The following is a 26,678-nucleotide window of genomic DNA, read 5'->3' on the forward strand; positions in this document are numbered from 1 at the left end:
CAGGAGAGAGCCGTGGGCAGTGAGAAATTGTCATCGCTGAGCAAGGGCACCATCCGGACTACGGCATAGCTTACAGGACAGCAAAATGCTAACTCACAATGATCTTTCTCACTGCCACTTTTAACACTCTTTCTACTGCTAGAAGTGGTGATACTGTACTCGTGCCAGGGTGACCTCAATGGCCTGCAAAGGCTGGGGTTGGACTTTGACTGCCACAGACTGGTCCAACGGATGATATAGGAGATCTTCGAAGCCCTAGGTAGGAACGTAGTTGCCCCGTCTGAAAGTTTCATAGGCTAACGCATCCGACAGAATTGTCGAAATCAAAATCAGAAGGAATTAAAGCCGGACAACTCATGATTCAGACGTTCAATGGCATCGGTGCACATGTCGTGTGCCTCCCAACGTCAAACTAGTTTCTCTTTCCGTTTTTCATCCCTCCGGCCGTATCCTGGCTTTGTCAGGGACATTCCGGTTACGACTGATCACTGACCACTGATTGGCGACTCAAGGCGCGAGTCTGACTCCAACTGCCCGTTGTGGCGGCCATGAAATTGAAAAGGGAACCCCTCAAAGGCAAGTGAACTACAGTAACTTACCTGTGGGGTCGGCAGGAAAAGGAAAGCCGAGTCTCTCCACCGCAAGGCTCCTACCTGCAAAAAATTCGAGTCTGTGCATCAAGTAAACTATCCGAGGTCAGACTCCCCGACGGCCTTCCAGTTCCAGACCCATCACATACCTAGAGTTAGGCTTCTCAGCGATGACAGCTTCCATTCCCCTGAATACCGCTGGAAAGGAAGAAGGTTGAAACACCGCCAAAGCCCATTGTCAAACTCCAGGTCCCGGTGCCCGCGGGCTCGGCGCCCACCATGACATATGCTGATGCATGGTGCTTTATTGTTTCTTAATGGCTTGGCCAATTAGCTCCGCCACTCGCAACTTCTGCTCCTCCTCGGGATAAAATCCCTTCACCGCACCCGTGTACACTGTCTTACATTCGTGCAGCCCTTGTGCACCTATCTATTCGTACCGTCACCACAACTTGAAGTGCGGAGAATGTCGTTCCACTCCGTTCCTCGGGCCCGCCAATCTCGCAACAGCAACGAACAAGCATCGAAACCCTGCGCAACCCTGTGCATCATGCCTCAAATGGGGTTGACAAAGTGAACAACCGGATCTAGAAAAATTGCACCCGTTTAGACTTGTTTGGTTATTGGTTCTGCTGCATTCTTTGTCAGCAGCGCCAGGACACTTCGATCCGGCTCTATTTAATCCCAGGGTCCTTGACATGTGTGACCTGCAGGAAAGCTCCTTGTACGTCCTGTAACCGATTCTGTTTAGATCATCCCACAAAAGGATTCGTACATCGTTGAGGCTGAGCAGGCGGGTGATCAAGGATATGTTCTCTGGAGTGCTGTCTTGTCAGATTCCTCGTGTCAGATCGGCTTGCGTCCTCGACAAAACAGCAAAGATTCTGCCAATCAGAAACTCTGGTATCCATCTCATTTTCTTTTACTCATCAGTATGCCACCAATTACGCCTGATGCACGGCAAAACGAGGGTTGTTCTCACCATGTGGGTCTCAAGACACAATGTTCTAGGTGACGACGAAGGGTCAGCGGCTTCTTCGGCTCGCTTACGAGTAAACTTTATCCCCAAGAGTCGTATCTTGATGTTGTGATGCTCCCACCATCGGCGTTCAAGAGCAGAAAAACATCATGAGATATTAATTCGTCTTCGCCACGTCCCGCACGCCATGTGGGTATTCTGCCATAATCTGTGGCCTCATGTGCCATGAAATTGGGTTCTAGAATTCACATCGATCTCGAGTGCGCCATAGTGTTTCTGGAAAACACCATTGGAGTTGACAGATGCCATCAACGCCGGTATTTTCTGCCCTCGCCGAGATTAGGCACAGGATGGAAACGTCCTATTGGAAACTAGACAGTAGGACTCTTGAAACTGAGAGAACTTCAGGATTGGTTTTCCGCTACAATCCCATCGCCATACCCAAGCTCTTATGGGCCTGTACCTAGAAGAACGGTCATTGCCTCAGCAAGATAGAGCTTGGAGCGGCATTACGATAATTCACCCTTTGTGTCTCCTGGGATATCGTGTTGCGGGCGTTCTTCTCGGGCTCAAATCCTTATCGATAAGAGCCTGACCCCACGACAGGCTCGGTTAAGCTTCTATTTGTGGTCGCGTGTCCAGACGCGTCTTTTAGCTGGGAGTTCAATTGACAGGATGAGGTGCCTAGACTTCGCACTTCAGGTGCCATGATCTGTAAAAAGATAGTATGATTGTATAGGTACTCTCTACAATATGCACCATGGTACAATCAGTCTCTGGAGGTCCGTCGAAGCTGCAGATTCGGGTTCAATGGTTAACCTCATGTACAGAATCCGCCGAGCGACCGTTGAAAGGTGCGGTGCTTTGCTTTACTTCCGTTGGTCCAGAAGAAAGGGTCAGTTGGGCAATCTCCAATGTACGTCTTTCTCCCGGCTAACTTGGCGTGTAGACTCGATATGCCGATCTCGCGATACAAATGGGAGCTGAACATAAGCTTGACTTGACCTCCGATACAACCCATCTTATTGTCGGCAGTACCGATACTTTGAAATATCAATATGTTGCCAAAGAGAGAGAGGATATCAAAGTCCTGCGACCAGAATGGATTGAAGCAGTTCGTGAATGCTGGATCAAAGACCTCCCTTTAGATCTTGAAGCTCTGGCTCGTCAATATCGCATGCCCACCCTGGCTGGTTTAAAAATATGCATCACGGGATTTGACGACCTCTCTTTTCGAGCGCAATTGCAGAGAAACGTTGTGGATAATGGTGGAGAGTACACCGGCGATCTGACGAAGGATGTAACCCATTTGATTGCAGCGAAGCCGGAAGGGAAAAAGTACGAATATGGAATGCAGTGGCAGAAAAAGGTGGTCAGTTTGAAATGGTACAAGGATACTCTGGAACGGGGTATGCAACTGGATGAGAAGCTATATCATCCTACAGTCCCCGTTGTGGAACAAGGAATCGGTGCTTGGAATCGACGTCCTCAACGATCACCTCAACTTGGCAAGCGAACACGGGAAGAAGGCGACGTATCAGAACCATCTCGAAAGCTGAGCCGAACTGCCAGTGCCCGACTTAGGAGCCAAAATCAAAGCCTGTGGACTGACATTGTAGGCGGTGGTGGATGTGAAGCTCAGCTAGTCGAGCGCCCGCCATTGAAGCCTTCAATTTCTATGTCTGCGGTCCGAAAAACGAACAGCTTTACGAATGAGTCTCAGGACCACCAGAGTGAAACAGGCAATGCTCCGGTCCCTTCCGACACCTTCAATGCCAAGTCAGGCTTTCTCCAAGGCCAACAATTTATCATCAAAGCTTTTGATGAGAGAAAGGTTTGTTGTATACACAAAAATCCCCGGATGCTGCGAATTTGGTTTACTTACATCAGTCTAGGAAGAAGTTCTACGAAAAATTCTCGTCGAGCATGGAGCTGTTGTCATTATTGACAACGAAGATCAAGAATATCGAACGACCAACACATTTGTAATCCTTCCTCACGATGTGGGGGGAAAGTGGTTGACAGCCTCGAAACTTTTCCAATTAGGCTTGCAGGCTGTATCTGAACTCTGGCTAGAGCGATGTATGCTGCAGAAATCGTTCATATCTCCGGAAACGTATCCCTTGGGGCAGCTAATAAGCGAATCGCTATCGAACGCATTCTCAAAGCTCATCGTGAATGCCACCGGCTTCAACGCACTCGAAACGCTGCACATCTCCAAGATCGTTACTCTTCTTGGAGGCAAATATGCCGAAGTCTTCACTTCTGCGGTATCTATTCTGATATCCAAGACTGGGAGCAGGAACGGCCCCAAACTTGATCTGGCGCAGCGCGCGGGGATCCCCACAGTCTCCGAAGAATGGTTGTGGTGGACGATAAGAAACGGCAGAAAAGCACAAGTGGAAGGCTTCCTCGTCCAAAAGAACCCAGTTCGCGTGACGGAAGGTAAAACTACTGGTCACAAAAAGACCACCGAAGAGTATGTGGAAGTGGGCACGATTCTATTGCAGCCGAAGCACCGTGACCAACAAGCATCTGGACAGAGCAAATTACACGAGTCTCGATCGGAATCACGAAACGAGGCTAGAAGCACGGTAGACGGATCAAAATCCTTTGTCCCAGTACACGATGAAACCGCATTTGATGAATCTGGTCAGCATGATGATCAGTCAGTTCCCTCAAGGTTCATACAAGATCACCCTGAGCATAGCGACACAGAGACAAGTTCACGCGTGCTCGTGGAGCGCCCTCTCCAGGAGTTGTCTTCTAATTCTTCGGGTAAAACTACCCGACCGCAGGAATCAAAGAAGGCGTCAGTCGAATGTTTGGATGGCACTTCAAGCATGCAAGATTCAACGTGTGCGGAAAATGCTCAAGAGAGAACACATGGCCATACGTTGTGGGGAAGTGAATCCAAGTCAAGGAGCATTCAAGCCATCAGTGGAGCCATTCAAGAATTTCTCGACCAGCGGACTGCGAAGAAACCCGCCATCAGCAAGTTAGGTGATGAGTCTACGGGGAGAAGCAGACTGGTTGGTCGGGCCCTCAGCAATTTATCCAACTCATCAGCAACTTCGAACTTCCGACGGTCAAGAGCTAGCTCAGTTGACAGCATAAACACCGACGGGATTGGAAGTGAGATTGGTACCATGCAACCTGCACCGATGGCTGAGAAGGGAAACTTCAGCTTCAAGGGACGTGCAAAAACAACGTTGGCGGGACTCAGTCCCCATTCGTATGGGGTGGATGATCTAGATATGTCAAACAGCAACTTTCACAAGGAAGCGGAAGCACCCCCCATGACACAGCTGGGCTATGAAGACCCGGAAGAAGCGATTCTGCTACGAGAAAAGTTGGCCGAGTCGAGGAGAAAGAACTGCAAGGCTGGGCCAGAAAAGGAGACTTCGAGACCACCAGCACGGCCAAAACAGGAACGCAAGATACGAGACGACGACATGCTCGCAAGCGCAGGATGGGGCACCGGAAGGCGGACCAGGCATAAGCAAAAAAGTCCTCCATGTCAAGGCATCGAAGGATTTTGAAAACAAGTAATCCAGACAGATTTTGGACCAGATCGGGAACAATTGCCAAAGCTGTATCACGTGAATTCGTGTTCAGGCGCGTCAGTCAAAATTTTTTTCAGCAGCGCCCGCTTGAACGAGCGGCATCCTATACCATGAAAGCCATTTTTCTAAATGACAGAAAATGGGCCGTACCAAGGGAGACCTGTTAGAACAAAATCTGTCCTTCCTCCGTCCCGTTCTGCCGCATTGAAGACACGTCACCAACTTGTCTTTTGCCGGTATGGTGTGTGGAACACAGGCTAGCGGGCTCGTTTGGATGGGATATCCGAGCGAAGAGAGACTAGGAGCTTCAGCGAGACTTCGACCAGAGTTGGAGTTGGAGGTCTCCATCAATGGATCGGGAGAGCGGAGATATTTTGGAAATTTCACACTCGGTCAGACAAGGTTGAGAGATCCCAGTCACTAGGCAGCATTTAGCAGACAGGAGAGGAGACAGCGATGTACCTGGTCCGGAGAACTGCGCCCATGTGACAGCAACTCAAAGTGACAAGGCACGCGTGACAGGTACGATGTAGTGAGTGATTCCAATTACTGAAGCAGAGGCTAACAGGATGTGGAAATGAAAAATACGAACAAAGTCCGCAAACAAGATGGGCACCGCACATGAAGTCCGAGATCGACACCTAAAATTGGTCCAATCGCAGTCCAGTCACAGGGTTTTGAGTTAAACAGAGGCAGCTGGAACAAAGTTCAGTGATATGCGGAGTGATAAACAAGTTGCTACAGTACGTACTCGACTGGTATACAGTTATACGATAGTTGGGAAGGTAGTACTAGTGCGCTGCCGGCAAATCATTTCGATCTGGCGGGAAAGAGGAACACCTGAGTATATCAAGAAAAGCCGGGCACCACCCTACTATTCCCATTCCAGGGTTAGGAGTAGCTTGACCCTTTGACCAACTATCTACAGTTCTCTTAAGAAGTGAGCACAGTTTCATCCCATCTTCCTGCGCCTCTTGAAACAAAAGTCCCACAGCCAGCCCGAACCTTCCGGATTCAAGTCTCGGCCTGCATCTCCTACGCATCTATCAACCTCTGACGTCCTTGTGCCTGGTCTGGGTCCACCGCTCGTGCGACGCATTACCGGGACAGCGTTTCAAGCTATGCTCTCTCCGTCTTTCTGCGACAACTTTCCCACCAACCCACTTCTTACGAGTTGTCGCACATTCTCCTGTGCGTTACTCCGTACTCAGCTGATCGACCCCGATCCGTCTTACAGGAACTACTGGCCATTTGTACACGGCATAGCAAACTTTGAGACCGCTTTTTTGTCCCTATCCATATGTCACAGATCTCTCAACGACTAGCACTACCACCATCCTTGCCAATCCATCCATTGCCTCCACACCTCGTTGCGAGTGCCCTACCAGGTCCCCCGTCACATACATCATGGCCGACCTCGCCCGCGAAGAAGCTGACCGATATTTCTCTCACCGTAACCATCCTATCTCTCATCCTGAAGACCGAGACGACTCCTCGCAGCAGTCGTCTGATAACCAACGCGAACCAGACTTTGGTGCCTACCACTCTGATCAAGGCACAGACGACGACACTATCGACAATATGGCAACCGTGACCACCATCAAAACCACTTATCACCTTCCCACACAAACGCACTTCGCCAACACGGGACCCAAGGGTGTTATTGCAGACGCACAATCATTCGCCCGAGCGAAACAGTCGACTTTTCGTCAACGACTGGCGAGCTTTGCCAGCAATTTGACTCCCAACAAGGCCGGTCCCATTATCTCGGAACAGGCTGAGAAAAGGAGAACAATTTCGGGGTCTCCCAAATCAACATCCTCGGACTCGGAAAGCTTCGCCTTATCGGACGATGAAGCAGACTCGGAATTTATGAAAACGTGGCGAGCCAACCGTCTACAAGAGTTGACTTCCCAATCACAAGCCACCCAAAATCCCCAGAGGAAACAATTTCCCAGCCAGCGAACATGGGGTACCTTCCTGGAAGTAGATGCCAACGGCTACCTCGACGCCATTGAAAAAGTGTCTGATGACACCGTGGTCGTGGTGATGATCCATGACCCATCGTCATCGGCCAGTGCCGAGGTTGAAGACGAACTTGGCATGCTAGCGTACAAGCACAACAGAACCCGCTTCGTGAGGCTACATTATGAGATTGCGGAGATGGAGTCTATTCAGATACCTGCTGTGTTAGCGTATAAGGCTGGAGATGTTTTTGCCACAATATCAGGTGCAAAGGCCGAGGGTCTTGAGGGTATTCTCTTACAGTAAGTTTGATGACATCTTGAGATCCTACTTTCAGGATTTGGGCTGACCTGATTTCTAGAAATCGTGTTCTTCAATGAATCTAATGTCTCGGTTGAAGTGATTTTCGCCATCGTCGATACCCCGATACGTTCGTTTCCTCCATTCAACTCTGTACGCAAATCTACAACCAGTGTCCTTTATCAACTTACGCTGAATAGTACCTTCGTCATTGTTCTATTAGCATACGTCTGCCTCTACGCCTCGCGATCAACGATACCTCATGAACACTGTCTTGTCTCTGTGGCTGTCTCATACTTTGCCATATGAGGTGCTGACTGGATCTTCAACCTCGTCGTTGTCATCTCCAGTTGAGAGGGTCGAAATCAGCTTTGGTTGGCGATTACCGTGCTTATAAACCAGGCGTTGTTGGGCTCTTTTATCAGGGCGTCTCTCAACTGAAGCACGCTCGGACGGGTTCAACAGACGCGAAACAACGATCTCTACATACAAGTATCGATTTGTACATACATCACACTTGTCCGCGTGTTGATGTCGTCAGTTGCATGAATGGATGGACACAATGACGCGGAAGTCTCCTAGGTTTTGGCTTTGGGGAAGGGGGATAACTGGGCCCTTACCGAAGATTCCAAATTGGATGTGGGAGGTGGAATGGAATTGACCATAGGATTTCGAATGAGAAACCAGGGTTGAGGGCTACAGCCATCTATCTACATACCTGGGGGAATCTCTCGTGCTCTACCATAGAGACGCAGATATGTCCATATACACGGACGTCGATAAGAGGAGGAAAACGTTCGTGACAAGTCATTTCTTTTTTCCTCCCTGTATCAGACAATTGAATGGCAGTTCTGCGCCTTCTATATTGAAATTGCAATGTGGTTAGATACTCTCTGGCATTTTTCATATGCTGTCGCTGTTGGCCTCTGCCTTTCCAACCTTTCCGTCTCCAGCTCTTCATGAAAGGTAGTGGTAATACCACCCCCGTACTATTTCGACCAGCCTCTTAGTGAAAAACAACCGGTCGAATAAGAATGTCAGGTGCATGAGAACCATCGCGTCGATCTCATCATGATCCCCATATTTGCTTAGGAATTTTTCATTTGGTTCCACCATGCTAAGAGCAAAAGCGCCATGCAGATGAAGCGTCGCTCACTGGGTAATTGCAAGGCTGGTTTCCCATCATTTGTCCTCTCACACTGGCTTTCTTTTGCTTTGTCACGTCAATTAGTGAGACCGTTCCCAGGCATTTCATTCAACGCAACTTGACGGCTGGTAGCACCTTTATGAATCTACCACTGCACATCCACCCCATATCCGCTCGTTCACATACTCTCGTGCCTTGCATCGCCATGTCATGCACCATCATCACTACCCATGTTTTGCCACCAAATGCATTCACTCGCCGCATCAGAAATACAACAATCAATGTGAATATGGAAAAAACTGCCCGTAACTCTCGGTCCCTTTGCAATACAAAATCCCATTCCGCTGGTGACAAGCTGGTATCATTGTGAAAAGCGTACAAAATGCAGAACGACTGAGCCGAAGATTGTCATTGCAGAAGCCTCTTTGAGATTCAAGGTGGCCGATGTTGGGGAAAGAATTTAAAAAAAAAAAAAAAAAAAGCCCAAGAAATCAGCTGAGACGGTGGGTTGGCGTAGTGATGGCAGAAGTGGTAATACATGATCCAACTTCTTATCTCTTGTATGGACAGCATGACAACATACGATCCATGCAGGAGACCAAGAAAATTGAATAGATAAGACATACGGTTAGAAGGGGATGTTTCGGTCTCCCTTCACGCGTCGTCTGATTTAACCATCCTAGATGCCGATCAAGCAGATGCAGAGATGGCGTTCTTCTCTGTGGTGAAGTCCCAAAGCATCTTGATTAGACTCTCGGGGAGAGTGTAGAGATCAACGTGAAATTCCCCTTCTAGAGTATAGCATTGGTTAGTACTCGCGCAGACCTAGTCTTATGGAGTCATGTCAAGGGGCACCTACGCTCAACATCATTTCTCATCCAGGAATCCTCGCTCTTGTTGTCATGAACCATCTGCACAACCTGAAGAAGATCATCTTCACCAAGTTTCTGCAGACCCTCGGCCAATTTGTCCATGTCGATCGCTTTGCCATCTCCGCCTTTTTTCTTCTTCTGAGTACTACCGGCGCCAATCTCGCTGGCGCGCTTCTTGCTGGCAGCATCTGCACCGTTGGTTGTAGTCTCGCCAGGAATAGGACCTGAGTTACGAAGAGCCTCAAGGAGAGCGCCTTTCGGGTTCTTGAATGTGATGATTTGTTTTGTTTCATACCGGGCGTTCGCGAAGTTGAGATCGTGGACGACGGTGTGTGTCTTGCCAGCAAGATCCTTCATTTCGATTGCAAGTTCAAACTCTCCCCATCCGTCCTCAGCCACGCGGAATGGTGGTTTCGTGATGGCTACAGAGATATGAGTTCCAGGTCACTGGGGTGAGCGGAGGAAGGAAATTCCACGTACTTTGTCGGGCCTTCTCACCAAAAGACTCGTGAAGCTGGTATGTGACGGAGTCGAAGATGTCTGCATCGATTTCTTGTTTTGTATCTGCATGGAGGAGGACGATTTTCATGGACCAATGTCGCAGGGGAAAGCCCGCCACACCACTGTCTGCACCAGGACTGCAGAAATCAAGTCAGAATTTGTATCGGATGACTAGTATGTGCGCTGTTCGTGGGAAACGGTCGCAGTATAGGGGAAATGGAGAAACGTGGAAATAACGCGAGACTGAGATAAATCGGTGGGTAGATCGACATACATGATCTTTTGTTCGGTGATGATCTTGATCGAACGCTTGACCTGCGCGAAAAGTCAGTTAGAGGCACATCAGGGATCGGCGCGCAACGTCGAGTCTTACGTCCGGCATGTTGGGCAGTGTGTAATTGAACGAGTAAAAGGCAAATAAGGCTTTGAAGGTTGAGATCGGCTCTCGCGCGGATGGCACAGCGGGATCACGGGATACAGAGGGAAGAAAAGGCTGAATAGGCGACGTCTAAGATGTCGTTGGGAAGGTCTGGTGCAAAAAGAAGTGGGAAGCGCGGAGGTAGTAGATGTAATGGTGCTCGCACAACGTGCGCCTAGAGAGTGTTTTAACGTCTGGTGTCTGTTGTCTGGGTTCTCAGTAGGGCTTGCTGAGCCGTAAATGCACGCATAAAGACTTCAGACGGTGGTTTTGCCAGTCGCAAGGCACTAGGCACTTAGCAGCTATGCGGGGTCGCAAAGGGAAACTCAGCCGAACATGAAGCAAAGTATCAAGCCTGGCTAGCGGCGATCCCCCACTTTCCCCTGTTCAGTCAAGTGCCAGGAACAACTCAATCGAGCCAGACGGTCAGACATACTCATGGCTTCATGCTGTGGCTGAACTCCACGGTCTATTTAGTCTGGGCCAAGGCTATCGGTGACCAACACAAATTCGCTCTCTGTTTTTCTCTCATATGTACCAGTCTGCAATTGCGGGGGGGTGGAGACATTGGGTACAATCTCAGTCTACACGCTTTCCATGCTCCCTCTGGCACAAGAAACTATGACTTTTGGAACAAGGCCTCGTTCTCCTGTTGCGCTTTGATAAATGCTTCTTTGAAGAGATTGGCATCTGCGACGAGTGAGTCAGAACCTGTGTGCCCAAGGGATTATGTGGGCTTCGACTTACTCTCGCTGTTTCCGAATCGAATTGCTAGTGTCTGCGCTTCAGGCTCGCCCTCGCTGACATCGGCGGCAACATTCCAAACCCAACTGCGATCACTGCCAACATTTGGTGATAGCTTCATATCAGGAGTCACTGCAAAAATTAGATGAGCATGCGCCCTCGACGAGCCGGTATTCGTGGACTCACCGTAGTGGTTTGCGCAGACCTTGAGGGTCTTGTCTCGTCGCATGACCAATCTTGTTTTTCCGTTTTCCTTGTGTTTAAGTAGTCGCACATCACCAGTGCCTCTTTCTTTCCATTCTCTTGACTCCCGGTCGAACTTGAAGAGCTTAGCCCGCATCTTGAATACTTGTTCCTCAGATTCCTCATTCGTCTTAGTTTCTACTTTCTCGGTCAGGCGAACGACAGGTTCGAATTCGACATCAGCTTCTTCCTCATCGGCTTTGTCCTATGACAAAGATTTCCGTCAGTCTATGTTCAGCGTTCTGTCCTCCAATCAATCGAGTATGGCTTACATCGTCTTCCTCTTTCTTGGCTTTGGAGCTGCCACTGGGTTCATCCTTTGCATCTGCATCCTCATCGACTTTTCGCTCTTTCTTGGCCCCACCTCCGAACATGGAGAAGACAGAATCCTTCACACCTGATGCGGCCGTAGTGGTGGTACTGGCTGCACCGCCGGTAGCATTGCTTGCAGCTTCGGTGTAAGAGGTGGATTTGGCGTCAGTGGCAGGTGCTTCGGAAGAGGAATTGGCGGCAGGTTGGTCGGCGGCGTGAGTTGGTTTGATTTCGGTAGTATCCGACATGGTTGCGGATGGACGATATGATGGTTAATAGGATGACAGTGAAAGGATATTGCACGGATCGAGATGGTCTCAGCAGCTGGCAATAGAGTGGTCAGCTAGAAAACGAGTCAAGATAAAATAAACTGTTGTTCGTTGGCACTTTCCGCGCTAAATGATTGCAGAGCCTGAGAGAGAAAGTCTGGCCGCCATCAAACAAGGCGCCGCCACGGTTCGTGGAGTTTGTTGAAGCGCCAAGCCTCCTGAATCCGTTCGGGGCCTTTAAAGTGATGTCACACTCTCATTAGATCTTTTATGTTTGATGCCCCTTGTTCCGACATCAGCTCTCCGGTAACTACCTGCCTAGGCAGCATAGACCTCTTCCTCCACCCTAGAGATTCATTCGTTGCAAAAGACAATCGCACCATGACACTCCTTGACCTCCCCGGAGACGTTCTATCCATCATCCTCTCCTTCCTTCAGCCCAAAGACTACCTTACCTTCTGCCGAGTTTCGAAACCAGTCTACCTAGAATACCGACAGGATTCTCTGTATTGGCGAACCGAGGCCTCCAACACCTTCCGACTCCCCATCAGTCCGCTACTCGCCGCGGACGGCCCTCGTTGGTACTGGCTCTACAAACGACTGAAGACCCAAACACGACTTTTCACTTGGGGACAGGGAATGGGAGGAAACCTGGGGCCAGGGAGGTCTCGATCTGTTCCTCGACGACCTCAGCCGCATATTTCCCCAAGAGTGCTCCCTCGCGTACCGGCCCGACTCCCACGTCGTGAAATTTTTCAACGATCCTCCTCCCACTGGCCAACAGATGTCCACGTCCCAGATGAAGTAGGAGCCATCGCTGACCTTCAATGTGGAGGTTGGTCAACCACAATTTTGTCCTCCGATGGGAAACTCTACACCGTTGGATCAATTGACTCTTTGAATGGCGTCATTCGTGGCCAGCCTTCTGATCATTTCACCTTGCTCGAATACCTCACCGAAAGCACGTCTGCTATTCGGCAGTTCTCGTCTGGGCGGCGGCACATCTTAGCGCTCACGGACGATGGAGAAATCCTTTCGTGGGACAGAATTAATGCGAAGGGTTTGAAAGTTTTCTCCAGAAATGGAAGGACTTTTGGAGGGAGGCCGTCCAGCGTTGCCGCTGGCTGGGGAGAAAGTTCTGCTTACGTTCCAGAGATAGGGATTGTCTATTGGAATCCCATTGAAAACTCGCAAAACGATGATATGCTAGATGGAGTGCACGTCAAGGAAAAGATCGTCCCGGGCACGGCAAGACGCAAAACAGAAAATGGCCACGTCAAAGTCCTTAAGCACGTCGTTCTGGAAGGTTTCATCGTATGGATCACGAATGAGTCCAAAATATATGCCTGCTATCTCAGTGGCGGGGATCCCGAGCAACTAGAGCCGGCCAAACCTCCTTTTGAGATTCCAGGATTCAGTGCGCCAGATCGCGAACTGAAAGATATTCAAGGCCAGTTTCAAAGGTTTGGAGTCTTCACGGCAGGAGGCGAAGTTCTTTCTGGTGATATTGCCTACGTCAGGCGATGCGCCGAAGCCGCTCAGAACCAATCCGAGCTTGTCGAGTCCGGGGACTGGTCCACGATGACTAGTTTATTAACTTCTCGTCCCCTAGACGTTCCCGCCCTGCAACATACCAACGTCATTGCCCTAGCCTATGGCGACTACCACTACCATGCGCTTCACGCCGACGGCAAAATCACCTCGTACGGTAGTGAACCCCAGGGCTGCGGCTCATTGGGTCTATGCAGTCCGGAGACAGGAGGACGATTCCGTGCTGTCCGTCGAACCCGGCCGGGCATTCGAAGTGATGCGGAACTACTCCCTATTGCTAATCTACGAGGCCGTCAAATGTGGTTCGAGCCGGAGCGGAAAGATTGGCTCGCTTGGATGGAGGGCCAACTTCACGAGCCACATCTCATCACGAATGGACGACCCGGCCACACTGTTTGGGACGATGATCCAATGAAGCAAGCTCTCTTCAGCGAATGGGTGGAGCAAGAGGGCAAGCATTGGGATGAGGGACCTGTTATCACCTCCGCGACCACCACGCCGTCCATTGAACTATCGAAAAAGGGAAACCCTGAAGATTACGTCAACCTGGGCGCCTACTTCCCCATCGCCATTGCTGCGGCAGGCTGGCACTCCGGGGCGCTGGTCCTCGTGGACGAAGACAAAGCGTACGAAGTCCGAAGCAAATGGGTCAGAAAGAAGGCAGAAGGAGAACCACCCACGAAGGGAGGCTCGCCGTTTGATTCTCTTGATCGAGATGAAGTGTACGTGTGGAGGAAAGATGGCTTTCCCAAGGTCGAGTTGCCAAATGGTTTCGAGATGCCTGGAGAGGGTGAGCCGAGGGCCTGGAGGGACGGTATGCCGACCATGGGGGAGCTAGGGTTTGGAGGATAGAAGATAAATGTGCTGAGATTGTTCTCAAAAGTTTCGGACCCAGTATATGAACATTTCATTATTGGCAGGAGATCCTCAGCTCGCGGTTGTGGTCCCGGTTGTTGCTTGTCGCTCAGCCCATCTCACAAATCCTTCAAGCTCATGAGTCCACGACGTTACGAACTGTTAAGACTGTGCTTTCATATTATTTAGACAGAAAATGATCCGATCGAGTATTCCAACAATCGTCGCTCATAAAAACGGCAGGAATGTGCTCAGATCCGACTGGCATCTGGACGTTTTGGGAAATGCTTTTCAGGTTTTCGAATCAAATCATAAACGTCCCAGGTGGTGGAACGAACCTACGAAAAGGCCAGGCATCGTAAAACACAACCTTGCCTCTTCAGCGTCAACTTGTCTTCCTTTTCCAGCATCCCCCCTTTTTAATTGTTCGCGGTGATTTCTGCGTGGACGAGAACACCTCCCCCGAGCTCCCCGGCGATTAACATCCTCCTCCTAATCTCAGGCAGCATATATCTCCTTGGAATTTTTCACCTGGTTCTGCCATGCATGTACTACCATTTACTTCCACGGCCGTGCTCAATCTTCTTTCCTACGGACGTCTGATGCTAGAGTCTCTGCTCTGTCAATACGAAAGTGCAAATCAAGAAAGAGTTTTCTGTTCGACAATGTTAAATACAACCCAGATTCACGCCTTCACACACTTACACCAATCTAGGTCATGAAGATTCAATGTTGGAGGGTATCAATTCTATCGTGTATCCAGAAAAACACATCCGGTCCCAAAAAGCGATCTCTCACCCCCGACTAAGACGAATCACCATCATCTAGCAAGAAATCGTCGTCACCGCTTGAACCCGATCCACTACCTGTTGAACGAAATCGGTCCCACCAGCTCCTGCCTTGTTGTCCTTGTCCGCCGGAGCTCTGTTTAGGAGCTTTATTCTGAGCAAGGGGAACTCTTGCTCTTCGGTCCTCATTCGAAACGGCGATGATAAGACCATCTCCCTCAGCCCTGTCGACCTGGAATGGTCCGTCTCCATGCCCGTCTCGACCTTGCGGATCAGAATCTGTCTCTTCTTCTCTTTCCTCATGGTCAACAAATAGAAAACTACCCACCACAATGCCCGCCCCAAGCCAATACATCCAGCCCTCATAATGACCTTGAAGAACCATTTCCCCAACTAGACTGAGAGGAATAGTCAGACTTAATCCAACCGTGACCAGCAGTGGACTGGTCAAGACCATCGCATATGCCCAGCAAATGTCGCTGAAAAAGCTGCTGACGCTGTTCACCAACAGGATCGTCCATATCCGTCGTGTGGGTGGAAGAGAAAATTTTTCTAACCCAGTGAAATGCAAAATTGGAAAGAGCGGGAACAGGAGGAGTAAGTTGAACATCCCTACTAGTCCGAAAAAGAGGGGCATGTTTAGCGATCGAGGAAGAGCCTTGATGGTTGACTTCTTCAGTGTGATAGTGTACACGCCGTAAATGATGGCGGACAGGAGAGCTAAGGCGTCGCCTAACGCGAGTTCCGATGGAGGTTTCTCAGGAAAGGTGTCTAGGGACCGCACGGAGAATGACCTCCACCGCCTACCTGTGGGAGGATCAGTGGGTTCATTGTTGGCGCTGGCGGTGAGGTCGACTCGTGATATGAGAATGATGCCCACGAAGGAGGCCAGTACACCGCAGAATTTCCTCCAGGTAAACTTTTCGGTTCGGGTGAACGCACCGATGAGGAGAGTCCAAAAACTTGATGTCGAAGTTAAGATTGTTGTTGAAGCAACCGTCGTGTATTGCAAACATGCCATGGCGAAGTAGTTCGCACCAAACCAGAGGAAACAAAAAGCCAGTGACAAACGGGCGGTGGGGATGAGCCCCAGGTGCTTATCTCTTTCGTCCACGTTTTGACTTTCTTCATTTAATGGAGTTGTCCTGTTGGGTTTAATGAAAGTCTCTGATTCAGAATCTTCCGAATCTATTGGGTCATTGTTGAGAGGTCTATAGCTCCATCTTCCTGAAATGGCCGAGCGAATTGTGCCGTGCAGGTTTCCATAATCTCGATGTCTCTTGTATGCGGATCGTAGAAGGGTCGGGATCATGGCCAGCATGAACATGGAGGTATTGAGGTAGGTCAGGAAAAACGGTTTCGCGTAGGTGTTATCGGCAAATATGCTCTAGATGTCACCTTGGTCAGTGTCGAGAGCATTTTATTAAGGGACACCCATACGCTTCCTAGGAAGTTGGACAAGGTCCAGAGAAAGACAACACAAAGAAGGAGGATCAATCCCAGAGTATGCCTCGCTACACCGGCGAGGGCGCCTCGCTGAATGGCAGGCCGAGGCCGAGGCTGAGACTCGAGTAGCCTCTGTCTTGAAGAAGATCTCGAGATGCTGGCGTCCATTTCGATGTGCTCGGCAGGTTGAGAGGGTTGGTGTTGAGGTGGAATGAGAAGGTCGACCATGTTTGCGACTCGCACCGGTGCGACATTGCATTGGGAAAAGGCTACAGAGTGAAGAGATAGTAGTCACGAGCTTCTGGGCTGGCCTAAGATATACCCATAATGCTTCTTCCTTTCCCTCTCCTCAAGGTTTCGATGGTAAGGCCAGTTTCAATGGACACTATAACGGATAACTAAGGAGATATGCCAGAGGTTAAATGGGGGGAGGAGACCAGCCGTCGTGGTTGTGGGATCCCCGGTGGGCTTGTCCGTGGCAAATGAGGGGGCCGCGCTTCCCGAGCGAAAAGGGGCTAGATGCTAAAATAGACAGTAGCAATTATTAAGGAGGTTATCATTGGGGAGGCATTGAATGTAGATACGTCGAAGTGGATAGGGCGCCGTAAAGCTCTTAAATCTACAGCCTCCATATCAAGGATGTTGTTCTCCCACATCATTCATCCCTCGTCCCAGATCCCCTCCATACCTCGGTCCTGCTGCTCTCTCACGCCAGGCAGTACCGGAGAGACATTCTGATTACAGGCTTCCTATGGACTCTCTCAAGTCGTCCACCGGGCGTTGTCGTCCTCTTTCGAAAACATTGGTTGTGCCGTTATGCAGTGGTGCTTCATGCCACATTGTTCAAAGCATTGACCATCTTGTTGCTTCGCTTGCTGGTATCCCAGGAATTAGCTTCATTTCGAAAAGAGGTGAAGGATATTCAAAACATCGATGCCTTCTATCCTCAATAAAGACTTCTCAGTTGCTTCCTTCGTCTTCATCGTCGAGTGGAAAGCCACTCGTTGGCATCGGAGAAGAGCTTAGTTTCCTTGACTTCTGTCCCAGGTACTTGACTTGCAGCATAGACCTAGAAAGATCAGTATCGTGCCTCCAACGTCAACCCATAATCAACCTACAGCATCCCAGATTTTCCAGGCCTGGTCCAGACTCTTGGTCAAGTTGCCGCCTCCTTTGAGCTGTCCAAACCAATTGTATTTCCCTTCTTGTTGCTTGATACTGGTTTTCAAGGCATCGGTGACTTCAGGCTCCTCGTTGACGGCGTCCAGATAGGTCTTAACAGCTATTCCGAGTCCAGAACCATTGTCACTGGCAAATGGTAGCCTAGGGACGATGTCAGCTCCGCATGCAATGGTGGAAGCGGACCAGACCTACCTCTGAGCCAGACCAATCCAATCTTCACGATCTCGATCCACGTCCCCGTTTAGGAACATGCTTGTCATCACAGTTTCCAGAAGATCCCTCAGCGAAGTGCGGACCGCCGTGATCTTCCACGCAAATGTCAATAACTGCCGATCAAGAGGTCCGACAAATCCCATGGGCTTGTGCCGAATTCTACCCAGACAAGCGGTCTTGGAAATGAGATTTGTGTACACCTTGCGCTCATAGTCTTTGTCTGTACAATATCAGCAAGGTTTCGAAATGGAGAGGGCTGTGCCGAACCCGTTCGCGCAACGGGTGTTCCTGTGGCAAAATTGCCCGTAAACAGCCCGAGTCTGAGCATTTCCACTCCAACAATCGTGTACTCCTCGTCCGCAATTGCCACTGCGGTTTCTAGAGCCTTGCCCCATGCGGTCACCTCGTGCTTGTCGTCGATATAGTCGCGAACGTGGAGAAAGCGGAACACCGTGTTGACAAGAACTTCGTCGACCGATCGAAGTGCTGGATGTTCCACTCTGCCTTTGGTGATAGTCTTCTCCGCAAAAGCGGAATCCTTGAGAGCTCGCAAGCACGGAAGAAATAGAGAGACCGTCTATCCAGGTCAGCCCTCGAATTCGACATGAGAAGGACTGGCGAGACTTACCCCAGCATTTCCTGGGACCGATTCAATTTCGGTTCCTCGAACTTTCCACGGAGATAATTTGTTCCTCATGGGGGGAGTGTTTCTGATCTCGATGGTCAAATTGCTGGTGTCCTGAGGAACCCATGGATCCACCTTGATAACTCTGGACTGATAGTAGTAATTGAGAGACTCTGCTAGAATTTTGAGAGCCTCGGTGCGGAAAGGATTGAGTAATTCTATCACCAATCTACGGTAAGGTTCCGAATCCAAGACACCGCCGGGGAGGGAAAGGACGATTTCGCCAGATGTCAGCCAATTGGGGATTTGCGGCCCCAGAAGTCCTTTCGAGATGTAGAAGAACAGCTCCTCAGGAAGTCTTTGCCCGACGAATTCGTGAACATCGCCTGGGGCATCGTCGAAGTTCAGAGGAGCGACTACTCCATTTTTCTCCATGACCACATGGTGTCTGATCGTCATGATCGCCTTTTTGTATCGATCAGCATATCTCAGCGCCTGGATCTGTGGATGATCCCGGTGAAAATTGCAAAGCTGTATCACAGATTTCCCGGCAGCATTAAGCAGAGAGATTGCATCGATTACGCCGGTTGCTTTCGTCGCGGCCATACTATCAAGGATTGGGAAAGTAGGAGTGAAAGAGGTGCCGAGGAGGAGCTGAGCATCTCGAAGCGTCTCACCGTTGACTTTGAGAACATCTTCGCACACAGATTTGCTGACCAGGCTCAGGGATGACTTGTTGAGATTGAAGTCCGTCACGACTCTATCGATGCCAAATAGAAAACATTCTGTGGTTCCCATAATGGCATCAATGTACTGGTCTTCTAGCTTGAGGAGGTAGGACAACTGCCCAGTTGTTTAGCTCCCACAAGTATGCAGAGTATTTGGACTCACCTGTGCTGTTGCACTGTAGGGAGCGACCATGTATTGCACTTTATTGTCCGCCAGGAGTTTCTGGAGAGATCTGGTCATCACGTCAATGGGGTATTTGGCCTTTCCGAAGTCTACAACAGTCCTCTTGCCGTCCCCACTCAAATAGTGATGCCACGCTTCATCTTGAACTCTTCTGCTCTCGGTCGATCGCGAGTCCGGAAGACTCTTGTTCACGTAGTCCAGGCCATTGAACACGAAGATCAGGTTGATACCATTTTGGCGCAGGAAAGAAATATCGTCTTCTATGGCTTTCTTGTAGCAGAAGGGTAAGCCACCAAGTGCATGTTTGAGGGGCTCCTCGTTGTTTCCGTTCAGGCGCAGGTCAAGGTAATATGAGGCATCGACGCCAATGACAGCATCTTTCAGGAGGTGTAGTTGACAAAATTCAACATGTTTGCTCGCCCACTGATCGAATTTCTGGACTGGAAGCAAATGTAAGTAGAGGAACGCCTGAGGGCCAAGGGGCATCCAAACCTGACATTTCCAGGCGCTTTGAAGGCCGAACGGATCAGTCGTTCGACTGGGAGAATATCAGCGGCAGAGAGCGACGACGTAGGAGAGATGAGGATGAAGGGCAAACAGCTGTGCAGCTAGTTGTCTCCAGCGAACTGGAATTGGAGCTCTAGTGTCGTCGGCCGTGGTGACAGAACTTGCCAAGGTATGTACCTGAAACCCAAAAATCTTGCCCCGGACTCAGTCCCGATTCGGGCAAGGCTGATGCCGCCCTGAGCTCACAGCCTTGTCGTCTATCGACTCATCTATGCTATTGCTCATGATGGCTATATATTCGTAAGTCGGCATGTCCTAGTGTTCTACACCAACGCCACAGGTCTTACTTCGCAAATCATCGAAATAATCTGTAACATACACCGCTCCAAATCCAATCCTCCTATAAGCTTCTATCCCATCCCGGACTGTGTCTCCGTGAGTGAGAATAAGCATCACATTCGTGGGTGGGATACTCGGACCGGGCCCGAATGGTATGGTCCCAATCTTCACACAGGTGATTTCCTCATCTTCGAGGGGCTTCTTCTCATCTTCCATATACCACCCCATTTGTGGCAAAGCTCCCTTCATCCACCCTAGGTAGGTGAGATCTTCGTTGTGAAGGAGCTCGGTGGCTAGGATGCGTTTCAGTCGACACAAGACGACAGTCTCGACGGACCTAACAGGGCCCAGCGGATCCAATCCTTCCAGCACAACAGATGAATCTAACAAGTCAATCGCCGACTCGAGAAATCCATCGTCGCTCTGCACCCACCCAACCCCGCGATTGCGACGAGCTTGTCTTCAGGCATTGCCAGCCCTCGCCGTGCGTAATCCTTGACTATCGCATGCCATGAAATCACGTTCCGCAGATATGGAGAAGGCTTTCCGATAGTATCATCGTGCCCCGTGCTCCGGCATGTGGAAAGCATAGAATTCGTTGTTGACATCGAGTTCACCAGCAGGGATAATCTCGTGCTCGAACCGACGGCATCGCACACATTCGAAGAAAACCTCGCCCCGGCAGATGTGTAGAACACGTGGAGTGACCTGGCGCTCCTGGAGACACCACGCTCGCTGTGCTACGGGTCTATGACCAACGAGGCTGGTGAAGTCGGTTCTTGGAAGGCAAAGGTGTCGGTTACCTACATTTCCATCACTATTGATTATTAGTAGGACAGCGCCTTCACGTTGCAATGATGATCGTGGGACGAGAAATCCATCTCTGCAGTGCTTTGAATCACGTCCGGAAATTATCAGAACTGCATTTAGCGCATTGCCCCTTCGACCAGGCAGTCCAACCTGTGGCCCTGCAAAGATACGGAGATAATCAATCCAGAGGTACAGGCATCCCAGTGCCAGATAACTCGTGACTGCATCTTGTAAACATTTATGACGTTTCATTCAACTCAACAACTCTGTTCAGCGCTCTGCTGGCAAGTTTTGACGTAGCCAATCCAAGTCGAAACCTTAGTTCTCCAACAATAGCTCCAAGCAACGTAGTCATCGAAAGAATCCGGGACTTGGATGATTTGTAAGATTCCTGTCGTATACAGGTTGCGGAAGATCAAAAAGTCTCGTTGGGTATACTCTTGATTTTCCTTCCAGCACACTGAACTCCATGTGCCGTTGTGTAATGTCTCACCTATGTATTGACCTTTGCAACAAGAGCTTTGTCCATGGAGCTAGCGGCGAGCTGCTCGCGGATTTGAACTCCTAGTCTCTCTAATGAATCACCTAGTGGTCGTTAGTAGGAGATACGATACTCACTCCCAGTATGCATGCTGAAAACGAACCAGGATAAACGTAGATAGGCATTCGATATAGAGATAAAAGTTCTCGGACGGAGTCGACAACGGGAGGACAGGCCCACGCAATGACGCGAGAGCAGACATTGATACAGTTGATTCACCCATTGTAATTCGTTCTTCCCATTTGAATCTACCGCCGAAAGCTGTGACAAAAGTCCGAATCCTCGGGGCTCGTCTTGGTTCGAGAGGACGGCTGAGGGTTTCGCCAGGTCAGTAATCGGGCTCATAGCGAAGGGCGGTAGACGTGGCGAGACGGCTGTACCAGATGTCTTAACGACAGGTTTCTTGTGTGAGGTGGATGAAGCTGAATAGCGTGAACCAAGCCGCCGTACCATAGCCTGCAATCTCTCTATGAAGAAAAGCGAAGATGACATGGCATGTGTCACATATTTGGCTTGCTTCCTTCAAAGTTGACCAGTTTTCATGAATGACGCGGCCTTCAGGGCTGAGGAGCGATTCTAGTGAGATGGGGTTTGCGTCGCAAACAAAGAAGCATTCCCGGCAGAAGAAGTCTAAGAACCACCGAGGCATCTACTATACCCATTCAAGAGAAGGACACGCCTGGAACAAAATGCATCAGAGAGAATGATCATGGGATTGATAGGCCGAACGCAAATGTGGGTTGGAGGTAATGTGAGTTTGAAGGAAACAAGGCTGAGGATGAGGGGATTTTTAAAGCCGGCATGCAAGGAGGATGCAGTTTCAATTGGAAAGTTTTTGTATTTATCAAGTATTAGTGACAAAGATGTATTTCTACTAGCAAGAAGTCTCAAGCCGGTCGTTCCGTTATTGTCTACTCTCACTCTCAAGCAGCAGGACCAACTTCTTTCGCGTTCGCCATTCGGAATCCATAAGTTGCCTCCAGACGATTCATTAGATGCTCCTTCGCCGTGATAGCTCGTTTTGAAGTAGCTCCTCCTCCATATCCCACTTCTACGCCATCTTCCAAAACATGCTCAGCAACCAGCTTACTCGGGATGGGCACCAGCTCCGTATCATTCCCAGGGTGGCAGAAATACGCAATTGAGTACCTGTCCTCGCCTCCGCGCTTGGCGTCTTTGGGGAAGATTACTCTGTGGACCGTGCTCTTCAAGATGCCATTGGTCCAGTAAGAGAGCAAGTCTGCAATGTTGACGAGGATTGGCGGGAAAGTTGTCGACCTCACATACCCGTCAGGAATGACGGGGACAGGCGCCCAGGTGTCCTCTGGGGTTCTGATCTCCAGGCCAGGTTGTGACGGTCGTTGAAAGAGGAGCGTCACGCTTCCATAGTCCGAATGTGCGCCTGCCCGAACATCCACCTCAGGCTGATAATCCACGTCGGTGGGGATAGCAGGGTAATGTAGCAGACGAACCGTACATCCGCTGGGCTGAGTGTGTCGCGATGAGAAGAAGTTGGGCTCCTCAACTCCAAGTCCCAACGCAAGGAGGTCAAGCACTCGATCGCAGAACGTTTTGCATGTCCTTTCAAATTCTGCCAATTCCTTGATGTGCTTCTCGAGAAATGCGGGCATGGGCTGCTGAGGCTTTCCATCATGGAATTCCCCGATGTTGAAAACCTGCTTGAAGTCTCCTTTCCGTTGAGCTTTAGGATCAAGCGTCTCGCCGTGCATACCGGTCCAGCCACGATTTGTGTCGTCGATTCGACATTTCTCCTTTTCTGCATCGGGCAGTGCAAAGAATTTGCGAGAGAAGTCAAACTCGCGTTCAACCATACTCTCAGTGAATCCGGTGCCGTTGGTGTCGATGTAGAGGAAGCCAAATTTTTGGGCTGCATCAAGTAATTGTTTGCCAATCTCAACAGTGAATTCCGAGATGTCAATCACGGGCAGCTGAATCGCGCTGTTACTTGCAGCTGAGTCCATGCTGAGAGGATCGAGTGAGAATAGGCGTGTATGGTAATCTCGCGGCAGCGGACACCAAGTCGAGTTCGACGGATAGGTAGAAAACTAGTCATTAACGCTGGGATAGTAGCACTGCAGTGTTGACACGTTCAGCGAGGCTCTGACACACCCACTGATATCCAAAACCTGGTTCATATCAGTGAGTTTTGGATTTCGCTTTGGCCGTCGGCGAGCTCCGAGAATAAATTCCCTAACTCCAAAAGGTTCCGGTCGAGGCTTCGAACTACCCACCTATGCGAGGATCCAATCACAGCAGCTTCAATCGTCGCTATGGTCAGCCAATCCTACGATATCATCGAGGCTTACGCGAGGGCAGTCCCCCTCAGGCGAGACCGAAAGAGAAGATCCAGGACTGTTTGACATGGGATTGTCATAATTTGTGCACTAGTCAAGTCGTCATATTACACATTTTGTGTCAGTAGCAGCTCGTCAACGACCAGTTGATGCGGTGGTCAATGAGCACTGCTCAAAGGTCAGCAATCCAAAACACCTTCGCCGCTCATGTCCTTCGTCGCAGTGTTCGTTACAACGCAACTTGTCTGCTAATGATATGTCCCCCTCAGTCCTCGCATGCTTCGTTCAATAGCACCAATTCGCTGTACATCATTCGTACTAGGTGCTAAGCATCTGTCAGTGTTGGAAAAGGAACCCCAAACTTTGCTTTTCAAAACCGTAGAACCCCCAGAACGCCAAAGCAATATTCCCTTCACGATACTCCACGGCTATGCAGTTCCAAAAAGTGTTACGCGTTTGACCGGCGGCTGAGATAGACGTTTTCGAGGTGGCACCAATGTCTGTGCATGCTCCATGATTCGCGTTGGCATTCCTAGCAAGAAAGGTCAGCACTTTCCATTTCAACATAAGCTGCGTGGGGATGTTGACGTGACGTACCTTGCTGCAATACTTAGTTCGGCGGCAACGTCTGCATTTCGCAAATTGCCGTGTGTACTCCTCCCATTTCCCACATTTGTAATTGGCGCACTGCCGTATACCTCCCCGGGCATCGTCTTTCCTGCACAAATTGCGCATGACCACGCATGCCCAGTATTGCATATCCTTCGAGTGGTGACGGACTGTAAATTTCTCCACTAAAGGGAATATGTTATAGTCGTCAGGCTGAAGAAACTCTTCATATTCATCTTCAGTGGGTTCTGGAAGTGGTGCGCAACCTCGGACCGTTCCATAGATTCGCTCGACTTCTCGATCGATCCTAAGCCTGGGAACCAAATGGGTGGCCTGGAAATAGTGGCGAAGGTAACAGTATTTGGAAATATATGCCAGTAACTGCAAGCCCATCAATACGTCCTCATCGCGGGGTATCAACGCGGTCGAAGCGGCTGTAGCAGTGGCATTCCGCAAGAAGAAATTTGGGTAGGCGTTAAGTGGAATTGCGGGAGAAGCAGCTGTCGCAGGAGCAGCAGGAATGGGCGACGCCCCCATGGCCTCATGGCCTGCAGGCCCCAAGGGATGGCCCATTCCAGCCACGATGGGCGTCTGTTGGGCGATATCAACATTGTCGACCTCCCGACCTTGCTGAGGGGGAAGAGTCAAGGTCAATGATTCGCGCTCATCTATGTCATGCGGGTCGTGCGGACTATGGTCTCGGGTTTGGTCTCTGCTTTGGCCCTCAACTTGGCCGTCGGGGCCTAGAAGTTCTTCCTCGGGACCAGTCACGTCCTCTATGACAACATCATCATGGTCGTCAGAGGTCGAATTTTGGTGACGAATGGATGGCCTTCTCATTCGACGGCCGACAGAGGACAAGAGTCCTCGGTGACTAGGTGCAGATGGTGTGGTAGGGGAGTCGGGATGGGAGGCGACGCCAGTATTCAGAGGTGGTAACATGGAAGGGAGTCTGTCTGCTTCGCGGACAGGTCGTAATGAGAAGCCATCGGATGTATCCATCGAGGGCACGGCAGTGGCGGGAGGTTGCATGTTGACGGATCTGTGGAATGGCCCTCTTCCTTCCTGGCTTCGATTGTGCTGATGCAAATCACGCCGGGGAAAGACGGTTCGTTCTGGGGGAGAAGTGAAAACAGCGGCCGGGGTTGTTGCTCCTTCAGCTGGGCCTGGTTCGGTTGCACCAAACGCCTGCGAGAAAGACTGTGGTAGATCGAGTGATGGAGGGGGAGCTTGACGGCGGGTGGAACGGAGATCTGCTGTCGCACTCAGGTGTTCAAAGAAGGATGTCCTTGCGGTAGGTTCTTGTGGCAGATCACGAGAATGCTTGAAGGTGGACGATTTGGAACTTCCGGAGTGTTTTGAACCATTGCGCTTTTCCTGTTCAGCATCCGCCCTCAATTTCTCCATTTCAATCACCAGAATGTAGTCCCACAGAATTGTGGCGATGACGGGGACCATGTCCGCTTCCACAACACGAGTTCGCACATTTTCAGACCCACGAACGCCGATGTTTACGATGCATTGGAATGCAAGGTTCCATTTCCACATGTGCATTTCATCTTTACTCCTGCCCTCCTTCAATATGCACACAAGGCGCTCGATGCCGCCATCCACGGTCAGAATGTCTCGTATGCGGGCAGAGGAGGTGGTAAGATAAGCTAAATGGTTCAGAGAGTTGATGAGAGGGAGGGTTGAGGTACAATCCAGAGCTCGACGGTCATAGAGAGTCGTGGTGATGTGGACCGAGGCCTTGTTGACATTCGGAATGCTGAAATTGACCTCTCTCATGTTGTCTGATGTATGTCACTTCCGTAGTCAATCATGTATAGACTCGAGAGACCAATAAGATTGGTTTTGTGGTTCTTGAGTAAGGTGATTCTCGCTGGACTCCCGGGGATTTCTGTAGCAGAAGTCGGCCGTCTCTTCCTCGACCCGATTGAGATTCGACTCGGACAGAACCAGGTCCTATTTCAAATTCAAACTTTGCTAGCTAACGAATACAAATAGAGTAGAGGGCAAGAGGCCATCAAGTGATGGTGTCGAAGTGAACAGGAATAGCCAATGGTGCAGGGCGTGGGA

At 50.1% G+C, this 26,678-nt stretch overlaps 9 protein-coding genes across 9 annotated transcripts; 3 read left to right on the forward strand and 6 right to left on the reverse strand.

Moving 5' to 3' along the window:
• Positions 1–2,329: 2,329 nt before the first annotated feature.
• Positions 2,330–5,111, forward strand: Z518_02906 (uncharacterized protein; the record flags this gene model as incomplete). Its single annotated transcript, XM_013419932.1, has 4 exons — positions 2,330–2,351; positions 2,400–2,464; positions 2,519–3,403; positions 3,465–5,111. 4 exons carry the CDS (start codon positions 2,330–2,332, stop codon positions 5,109–5,111), a joined length of 2,619 nt encoding a protein of 872 aa, XP_013275386.1.
• Positions 5,112–6,542: 1,431 nt separating this feature from the next.
• Z518_02907 (uncharacterized protein) lies at positions 6,543–7,480 on the forward strand (the record flags this gene model as incomplete). Its single annotated transcript, XM_013419933.1, has 2 exons — positions 6,543–7,402; positions 7,462–7,480. The coding sequence occupies 2 exons, from the start codon at positions 6,543–6,545 to the stop codon at positions 7,478–7,480; spliced, it is 879 nt and encodes a 292-aa protein (XP_013275387.1).
• A 1,757-nt stretch (positions 7,481–9,237) lies between these two features.
• Positions 9,238–10,302, reverse strand: Z518_02908 (uncharacterized protein; the record flags this gene model as incomplete). Its single annotated transcript, XM_013419934.1, has 5 exons — positions 9,238–9,338; positions 9,407–9,841; positions 9,900–10,057; positions 10,195–10,235; positions 10,294–10,302. 5 exons carry the CDS (start codon positions 10,300–10,302, stop codon positions 9,238–9,240), a joined length of 744 nt encoding a protein of 247 aa, XP_013275388.1.
• Positions 10,303–10,957: 655 nt separating this feature from the next.
• On the reverse strand, positions 10,958–11,885 carry Z518_02909 (uncharacterized protein; the record flags this gene model as incomplete). Its single annotated transcript, XM_013419935.1, has 4 exons — positions 10,958–11,028; positions 11,086–11,214; positions 11,269–11,530; positions 11,598–11,885. The coding sequence occupies 4 exons, from the start codon at positions 11,883–11,885 to the stop codon at positions 10,958–10,960; spliced, it is 750 nt and encodes a 249-aa protein (XP_013275389.1).
• Positions 11,886–12,287: 402 nt separating this feature from the next.
• On the forward strand, positions 12,288–14,309 carry Z518_02910 (uncharacterized protein; the record flags this gene model as incomplete). The annotated part of the gene is made up of 1 exon (XM_013419936.1): positions 12,288–14,309. The coding sequence occupies one exon, from the start codon at positions 12,288–12,290 to the stop codon at positions 14,307–14,309; it is 2,022 nt and encodes a 673-aa protein (XP_013275390.1).
• Positions 14,310–15,116: 807 nt separating this feature from the next.
• On the reverse strand, positions 15,117–16,774 carry Z518_02911 (uncharacterized protein; the record flags this gene model as incomplete). The annotated part of the gene is made up of 2 exons (XM_013419937.1): positions 15,117–16,487; positions 16,541–16,774. The coding sequence occupies 2 exons, from the start codon at positions 16,772–16,774 to the stop codon at positions 15,117–15,119; spliced, it is 1,605 nt and encodes a 534-aa protein (XP_013275391.1).
• A 751-nt stretch (positions 16,775–17,525) lies between these two features.
• Positions 17,526–19,964, reverse strand: Z518_02912 (uncharacterized protein; the record flags this gene model as incomplete). The annotated part of the gene is made up of 6 exons (XM_013419938.1): positions 17,526–17,615; positions 17,665–17,869; positions 17,921–18,155; positions 18,209–18,518; positions 18,570–19,409; positions 19,458–19,964. 6 exons carry the CDS (start codon positions 19,962–19,964, stop codon positions 17,526–17,528), a joined length of 2,187 nt encoding a protein of 728 aa, XP_013275392.1.
• Positions 19,965–22,598: 2,634 nt separating this feature from the next.
• On the reverse strand, positions 22,599–23,657 carry Z518_02913 (uncharacterized protein; the record flags this gene model as incomplete). The annotated part of the gene is made up of 1 exon (XM_013419939.1): positions 22,599–23,657. The coding sequence occupies one exon, from the start codon at positions 23,655–23,657 to the stop codon at positions 22,599–22,601; it is 1,059 nt and encodes a 352-aa protein (XP_013275393.1).
• Positions 23,658–24,326: 669 nt separating this feature from the next.
• Z518_02914 (uncharacterized protein) lies at positions 24,327–26,387 on the reverse strand (the record flags this gene model as incomplete). Its single annotated transcript, XM_013419940.1, has 1 exon — positions 24,327–26,387. One exon carries the CDS (start codon positions 26,385–26,387, stop codon positions 24,327–24,329), a length of 2,061 nt encoding a protein of 686 aa, XP_013275394.1.
• Positions 26,388–26,678: the final 291 nt, after the last annotated feature.

Source organism: Rhinocladiella mackenziei, assembly GCF_000835555.1.
Source record: "Rhinocladiella mackenziei CBS 650.93 unplaced genomic scaffold supercont1.2, whole genome shotgun sequence".
NCBI classification, from domain to species: domain Eukaryota; kingdom Fungi; phylum Ascomycota; class Eurotiomycetes; order Chaetothyriales; family Herpotrichiellaceae; genus Rhinocladiella; species Rhinocladiella mackenziei.